Consider the following 8,862-nt stretch of genomic DNA (forward strand, 5'->3'; position numbering starts at 1 on the left):
ACTTTCAGCAGAGCTAGGTTTGATTGAAGCACTAATGCTTAAGAACATAGAATTTGAAAAACAACAGAGGAAATTGATTCAGCTTTCTAGGAGATGTTAAAGCTCCAGCAATTAAATCAGTTTATTTATTAAAGGGGACAGCACTGCTTCCTCTCAGAACTGAGGCCCTGTGTTCAATCCCAGGTTGCTAGGCTGTGTGGAGTTTTTATGTTCTTCCTGTGTTCATGCAGGTTTCCTCTCACAGTCCAAATGACGTAGAGGTAGTTTATTTGGCTTCTGGGAAAATTGGCTCAGGTGTGTGTGTGTGTTCCCTGCGATGGAATGGTGTCTCCTCCAGGGTCTATCCTGCCTTGTACCTGTTTCGTGCTGTGATATGCTCTGCCCCCCCCATTAACTTGTATTGGATAAAGCAGATAAAAAACTGGCTGGATGGCTGAATGTTAATTAAAGGATTCTTAAGAGTCATCTTTAACCACATGACTACAAAATCGTTTCCAGACTCACAATTCTCTGTGTGAAAACGCTTCTCCTTTATTCTTTGTTGTAGCTCATGTTCACAGCACATTACAGGTATCGCTGTTCAGTGGCAAACCTCTGATTGAAGTCCCACATGTGTTGGGGAAGAAGTGGAAAATTCTTGTTTCTGGTTTGAATCTAAAAATTAATATTATTGCTGAGTAATCTTATAATTACTGTAATGATATTGTTGAGTAATCTAGAGTCATTTCAGTTTTCTGATTTCACTAAACAGCTTGAACATAATTTAGTATTTAAAGGTCTTTATGACTGTTTAATATTTAAACTACCAAAAAAGTCCCTGGAGTCAAGTTTATTTCTATACATTTTCTCTGGCTTTTAGGCGCAGTGCAGGCTGGCAGATCGTAAACACTTATTTCATTGCGTGGTCTGTTGAAAAGAGACCATCTTAGATTAATTCCCTTTCATGAGACCAGGGAAACACTATTATGAATTATACATTTCAGTGTGCAACTTTTTAATTTTTATATATCCCATGTTTTTCTTTCCCTTAAGTGGAAGTGTGGCTGAGTCAACTTTTTTTAAAATCTTTGTGTGCCGGAGCATTGTCTACTAAATTTCTTTGGGGTAGAGAGTGTGCATCCTACTCATCTCATTGTTTTGCTCGACTCCCATTGGGCAGCTCCTCAACAGCTATGGATCTGCATCCTTTCTTTTTTCTCTTCCCCCGAACAGTGCGAACAAGCTCTGCTGTTACTTAAAATGAACGTTTCTGTTTGAACACAGGGCTACACATCCTTTTGGAACGACTGCATCTCTTCTGGTTTGCGGGGCTGTATGCTTATTGAACTGGCCTTAAGAGGACGTCTGCAGCTGGAGGCTTGTGGGATGAGGAGAAAAAGCTTATTGGCAAGAAAGGTCTGTACCAGTCTCTTTAGACTATAAAAGTGTGAAGATACCTTTTTTTATCATGAATTGCCTTCAGCTTCAGAGATTTTATTTGGACAACTTTGAAATAAAACCAGTTCCCGCAAGTTTAACATATGTAATGTGTTTTTCTCCTTTTTGAGTTGAGATGGTGCTGTTTCACTGCTTAGGAGATAAACCGCTGTTTTTCACTTGATCCTTTTTAACAGTTTAATACAGCAGGAATTCAATACAGCAACCCTGGGAATAGTTATCAAAATGTACCAATTTACTAAAATTGTGTTTTGAAAATATGTTTTTAATACTTGAAGAACTGCACCTTTTTTACGATAGGCAAGTTAAATGCATGCTCATTTTTCAGCTTCAGAGTTAAATGCTGTTGTGAAAGTATAATTATATACTTTATAATAAAAATGTTAATTTTTTAAAATTTGACATTGAGGGGAGAGTGATACAGTTATTGATAATTTTATAATAAGTAAAACAAGGAATGTGCACCAAATATATTCATGTATGTTTTTCATACCCCTTGAAAATAACTCTCCACCACAAGAGGGAGCAAGCACCTAGGTTTATAGAGCCAGGTTGTGTATGTTTACACTAATTTTATAAGAGGGGTGAAAATCTAGGGATTAAATTCCTTAATGTGAACATTTTTTAATCATGCACAGAACTAATATTTCTTTAGTCCTGGTAATATCACTTGGTTTCATGTGTGAAGATCATATTACATTCTCTGCCATGCCAAATCAGTCTGCCACTGTTGTTTATCATTTACACACCATACCTATTTCATCATGTTTTTTTCCCAGTAGATTTAATGGGACCAGACACATTTAATTATATGCATTTATTTTTACAGTGTTCCACTATTTTTGTCTGTGGGATTTCTTGCTACCTTCAGAATGTGCACTTTTGTTTTTGGAGTGGAGATGTTTTAATGGATTTAAAATGAGCACTGGAATTTTCTAAAAAACACTGTGAAGTTGTTAATTGTTCTAAGAGTTTTAACCTCTTGTTTAGCACAAGTTTTCTAGCTTTACTTAGAGTTTGACCGCCCTTGTTTTAAGCGATTTGCTTCACAAATTGAAAATAAGATGCTAACCTTGCTTAGAATAATTGTACTTTATTTTGAGCATATACTTCTCTGCACTGATCTGTTTGGTCAGAAAAATGTGATATAACAGGACTGACCCTCTGCTTTCACGCAGGATCTGTTTAAATTGTGTGTTCGTATATAAGCTCATATAATAACAAGCTCAGTTTTTTTGTAACTATGTTAATATGAGTTGTAAACTACGTGGAACAAACTTTACAGCAGTTAGTAATTTAAAGATGTGGGACAGTGCTGTTTGTATTGTCCTAACATCGTGATTTAATTGTCTGTCTTGTAGCTGGGTTCTCAGCATTTTTGACGGCTTTGGTACACATAACGCAGTATCTTTTTAGTTACGTTTGATTTGTGCCCTTAATTTCTGGGAATACCAAAAAAAAATGTTTGCCTTGTGGTAGAGATAGACCAAAGGACTGCTTGTCATCAAAAGAGCTAGTTATGACCTTTCCTCTCTCAAGACCAAAAGAATTACAGGCAATTGTGAATAATTTGTTATAAATTCTGACAGAAAGACTTACAGTAGGTTTGGGACAGTTGAACTGGATCGTACTGCTGGATATAAAATATAGTTCTTTCACATTAACTACATTATTCATGCAAGCATTGTTATACTAGCCTGCTTTTACCAGTCTGTGCCCTTTGTGACCTGTGTTAATTAAATGCATAAAACATTAAAGGCATCCAAATACGTTTTTTTAAATCATTTTGTCTTTTGTAAAATCTAAGGTTAGTCTTTGATGTTGCTAGGTGATTTGTAAGTCTGATGCGCAGACTGGGGATGTCTTGCTGGATGAAGCTTTGAAACACATTAAAGAAACTCAGCCGCCTGAAACAGTACAAAGCTGGATTGAACTGCTAAGTGGTAAGTGGATTTTCTCTTCCTGCTTGTCTACAATGTTCAGAGAAACCATCTCTGCCACACACAGTTATACAGTTTTAAGTGTTGTCCTGTTCCTAATTTGAGTTCATCTGCATGAATTCCACTAGATGGACTGAAGCACAATTTCAGCCATGTCTTCATAGGCTCTTACTTTTAAGAACTTTATGGTTATCCAGAGTTTTAGGTTGCACTGATGCAAACTATAGTACAGTACTTTGACGCATTTCAGAAATTGGGAACCTGTGAATGCAGTTATTGGTCTAAACCTTTGCTACAGTTTGGATAAGTGAATGTAATAAGAATTGCAGTACACCAGTGCTAACACCCCTAATTTTTCAGACACCGTCAAGAGATCCTTTATGATCAAGTAGTCAGGACCTCAGCTGTACATCTTTTCAGAGGATCACACTCTACTAGAGCACTGGTTTCTAAATTGTATTCCAGAAGAGAGAGTCCTGTGTTTCTGGATTTCCTTGGAAGTTTCGTATCCCAGTGCTATCCAGGCCCAGCCTGGTTTAACTTCTTAGATTTGGTGCGACCAGGTTACAAGCACTCGCCCACTTACTCAATTTTTAAGTTAATGCAATAAATCTATTTGTTTGTATATATAAAGATGCACTGGAACAGTGTTGTTTAGAACCTTATTGTGATGTGTGTTTTTTTTTTTTTACGTTTATTCTACATTAAATTGGTTTTTCATGTCTGTGTCTGTATCTTTGTAGTTATCTGATGTTTGGGGATTGGGGCATTCCTTGGGCTGAATTAATATTACACTTTAATTATTCACCTTTTTTTACTTGATGGTGCTGTTTCACCAGGTTGTATCAAAACAGGTTGCTGTATTTTTTACCCTCAGATGCAATTAAATTGTTAGCCTGGAAACAATTAGCGCATTTACTTTTCAACATTTCTTATTTGGACTTAATTATACATTGCAGAATGTATTCTGCAACCCATTTTGGAACTGTTAATATATCCCCCCAAAGAATTATTAACTGGAAGAGGTTTTTGTGTGACATTATTTCCATGAGAAGAAGGGTTCTGTTGGTAAGTCCAATAAAAGCTCATTCTTTCAGCTTAAATTAAGTTCAAACTGTAAAAAGCATACAAAGTCTCATCTGCTCCATCAGGTCAATCTCTAAATGTATGTGATTTAGTTTACAATCACTTCCCAGGGAGGGTAAACAAAATGCATGTCAGTACACTGTATCTGTAGAGAAACCCCTACAACCGTGCTAAATAAAAGTTGTTTAAAAAGAGAGGATCAGTGTTTGTACTAAACAGTGGGACTTGTTCTAAATGTGTAGTTATTGTCCACAGTGATAGGGTTAAAGTACCTCTTAAACAGCAGGAAAGTGGAGCTTGAAAGATTACTGAAGAATGCAGGAAAATCTCAAAAATGATTAGGCCCAGAGCAGATGTAAAAGGTTATGTAAGGGAAATGAATTCAAAGAGCTTTCTGCTTTTAAACACATCACTATGGTCATTTGGAATTCATTACTCTGACTGTAGCTCATAGAGATAGTGGCCCTTTTACAAAAAAGTATTGTATCCAACCTGCAATGATAATATTTGGTGTGCAATTGATTGTGCAAAATTTTTCTTGGGTTCTTGACAAAGGATTACTGTGCTTCATAATCAACAGCCTTGGAAAAAAAAAGAAAGGCTTTTTGTGCCATCTCATGATCAGCATTTCTCAGCTTGGATGACATCTTCGCTTTACAGTCTTGGTATTGGGTCTTGTAACTTGTATTAACTGGCACCTGCTTCAGTGAGCTTAGACAAGCCACATTGACGTATAAGAAATCCTTCCAGAGCTTGGAATGTACAGGCTTGTTTTATTCAAGAAAACAGAAATGCATATTGAATATCTGCCACATTACTGTAGGTTTCCTATTATTTGCATTTATTCCCACAGTTTTGAGTCTTTGCTGCATTTTCTTAATATTGAATGACCAAACATAAGAATAGTTTGTTTTCAGTTTGAACTTATCTTCATCTGAAAAAGGGATAAATGACCTTCCCTACACAACATAGACCACAACAAGAATTGAGAAATGGGTTTACTGGGCCCTGTAGCTTTTGAAATCGTGTATCTATTTGTTAGCCTATGGAATATGTTCACCTTCTTTAGTCATTTATGGTGAAGAAAACATTGCTTCTAATTCAGTGAGTTTTATCAGAGTCTGGGGACAATTTTCTTAAGTATAGCTTGTGTGATTATCCTAAGAGTCTTGATGAGTAGACTGCCATCTGTTAAAGTAGTCTGTTGATAATCCACCATTAATCTGTCTGTCCAAAGTAAATCAAAACCCATAGAACAAGATGCAGTTTTATTCTTATGCTGACAAACCTGTTGCAGACCATTTTCCAACTTTGCCTGTGAACAGACGTTAATTATAGTGGTGTTTTATGTGTTGTTAACCCTTATAAATTCAGATTATTCGAATGTTTGGGCTCCTGAGTGGCTCTGTAGGACCTCGTTCTTTCCTCATGTACAGTATAGGACTTAATGCCCAAGCCAAACTGCAAACAATTGCCAATTTCAAGTTCGGTATAAAATACTAAAATAACCAGCAATTCTACATTTTGTCAAAAAACCTTTCTACTTAATACAAGATGTCAAAATAAATTCAGTAAACCTCAAGCACCCTTTCAACTTCATGAACAGATAATGGCGGTTTCATTAATATCAAAATAGTCATTCCTTTTCTACTCTCCTCTACTCATCGTTTGTTTTATTCTGCAGGTGAGACGTGGAACCCTCTAAAACTGCACTATCAGCTAAGGAACGTACGGGAGCGCTTAGCCAAAAACCTGGTGGAAAAAGGAGTGCTCACAACTGAGAAACAGAACTTCCTGCTTTTCGACATGACGACACACCCCCTGACCAACAACAACATCAAGCAGCGCCTCATTAAGAAAGTACAGGAAGCCGTGCTGGAGAAGTGGGTGAACGACCCCCACCGCATGGACAAGCGCTTACTGGCCCTTATTTTCTTAGCCCATTCCTCTGACGTGTTGGAGAACGCTTTTGCCCCGCTTTTGGATGACCAGTACGACCTGGCCATGAAAAGAGTACGACAGCTGTTGGACTTGGACCCGGAAGTCGAAAGTATGAAGACCAACACAAACGAGGTCCTCTGGGCAGTGGTGGCTGCCTTTACGAAATGAGTTCTCACAGTGGACTGGTAATCTTGTTCAAATGTTGCTATGTCATGTAGTTTCCTCTGCGTTATAACTGGGCTTTGACCCTGAGACATGTATCATTCTTTAATATTTTCTTTGCTTGTAGATAATCCCTTCCTTGCCCTCCTAGTTCGCTGTGAGATCTCAACATCTAAATGCTCACGTTACTCCTGTGCAAACAGGACTTTTAAAAATAATGTTAAAAAAATCAGTCTGGTTATAGATCCACTCTGTGGGTGATCTCTTCGGAATATTTCAAACTGGAGGGGACTGTTAAGAAAGATTTCACTTTTAGCCTGGTACATGACTGAGGCCTTTCCACGTTTCTGAACAGCCATTTTCTTTACAGTTGTGCATTGTACAGTTCAAGGTAATCCACTGTGACATTTCAATGCCCTGTACTGAAGACTTGTGGCAGAATTAAAACTAAACACAGCACCTCTTGTAAGTTTCAACATGCTTTCTACAGGGTCTAGCTGTCAGCAGTTTGTACGGTTGCCCCAGTGTATAGCAGGAAAATTTAGTCTGACTGTTCACCAGGCAGACAGCTGAGTTTCTGCCTAAACCAGAACGAAACACTAGTTGAGGACAAATATTTTGCTCCTTTTTTCGATTTTTGTCGAGCCACATTTCCCTGTCTTATATTTATGTTCCCTGAAATTTGATTTACCAATGAATGCTATAAGAGATCCATTGATATGTGATTTTGCTTTGGTGTATAAGGAAGGTTTCTGCTTTGTGTTTGTCTGTTGTACTGTTCAGATCTATAATCTTGTTTATTTTTATAACCTTTTAAATAACTGAACAAACAAAAACAGCCAACCCAGCTGCCAGTTGACTGAACATCACTATTTGAGTTGAGCATTCCTGGGGTGGAGCACATTCCACTGTATTCTGTAAATACTTTCTTGTAGAATAAACACCCTGTCTTATTACCCAGTTTTTCGGACAAGAACACACCTGACCCAGAGTTTTGTGTAAACCTCTCACTTACAGTGGACACTGGGGCTTTAACAGCATGCGTCATTCTGGTGTAGTGTTGAGATCTTCTTAACAGGCACTCCACCCAGTGACGACTAGATTTTTTATCTCCCCCTCTGTGCTGTTTGGAATGGTTGTGATATTTTGTTAACATGACTGTGTAAAGGAAGCCTTTGACCAATTTGTATCCTAAGCGTGAGTGGAACCTTCCCTTCTGTGACACAAATGATAAGATAGTCTTTGACTGAAAATGTTCATATCCCATGCTTATTTCATGTTGCATGATTTTTTTTAATTTCAAGACTCAAATTTCCTTACTCCAGATGCTGATTTTTACTCATTTTGTATTCATTTTGTTACTACATTGTGCAAAATCTTTTTTTTTTTAACTGTTACCTCTAATTATGGCTTGCTTTACAGTAGTTTATCTTCACTTGATGTATACAATACATTGGGGAGATAACTCAACACTGATTTTGGTATGATAGCTTATTCATGACAGGGGTTTACAGGTATCTGACTATGTTTTGTTAATATACTCTTGGAGTAAAAATACTAGGTAATGTATAACTGTAGGCTTGAAATTAAAGGGATCCCTAATCTGTATACTTGCTTTTTACCATACAATAAACTAAGATCTTGAAAGTGCCTGAAATAGACCAAGTGTATGTCTTCATTTAATTACAATAGCAGTCTGTAATGCTGCGTGAGGATATGTCTATTTCCATTTTGTAATCATTGTATTGAGTGTTAGAAAGATGATGTGGGGGGGTTAAGTAATCAATGGATGGAATTGTGAGTTCAATGAGCATTTTGTTCAATGAACATGAAGATTTTGTTACTTAAATCAAATCAAATCAACACCACTTTTGGTGTTGAAGAAAGATGGTAAATCTATACAAATGCTATGTAGTTCCTAATGGATTTCTGGTAAACTTTACTATCCCAGTAGGCCTCTATGATGGTAGTTCAATTATAAGGAAGAAAACATGATTTCCTTAAAGAGTTGTGTTCATGCTGCAACTGTTTTCAGCGAAAGGCTATTGCGATGCTATCATAATCCTATAGAGAACATGGTCAGGGACAATGAAACAGCACAGATGTTCTTCAAGGTCACAATTTTTAGCTACTTGAAAAGGCTTTTAGGTGGTGCAAACGTGTTCTCAAATGTAGGTATCTGTAGTTTCTCTACTTTTATTTAGAGACCATTCATCCGTCTCACCTGTAACCAATTAGAGCTTAAAGCAATATTAAGTCATGAAACTTAATATTTTATATTACAGCAAACCATGTT

The 8,862-nt window shown here is 37.1% G+C and overlaps 1 protein-coding gene across 4 annotated transcripts in view; it reads left to right on the forward strand.

Annotated features, from left to right (window-relative positions):
- golph3a (golgi phosphoprotein 3a) overlaps positions 1-8,223 on the forward strand; it is a 28,399-nt gene extending 20,176 nt beyond the window's left edge. For all 4 annotated transcript variants that reach the window (XM_088910410.1, XM_088910413.1, XM_088910412.1 and 1 more), the window contains 3 exons: positions 1,264-1,395; positions 3,266-3,380; positions 6,148-8,223. In XM_088910410.1, the coding sequence (XP_088766536.1) occupies positions 1,264-1,395; positions 3,266-3,380; positions 6,148-6,572 (672 nt within the window). In that variant the 3' untranslated portion in view covers positions 6,573-8,223. The remainder of the gene's footprint in view (positions 1-1,263; positions 1,396-3,265; positions 3,381-6,147) is intronic.
- The last annotated feature ends 639 nt before the right edge of the window (positions 8,224-8,862 follow it).

The sequence above is a fragment of the Atractosteus spatula genome, chromosome 3 (assembly GCF_055471065.1).
Source record: "Atractosteus spatula isolate fAtrSpa1 chromosome 3, fAtrSpa1.hap1, whole genome shotgun sequence".
In the NCBI taxonomy this organism is placed as follows: domain Eukaryota; kingdom Metazoa; phylum Chordata; class Actinopteri; order Semionotiformes; family Lepisosteidae; genus Atractosteus; species Atractosteus spatula.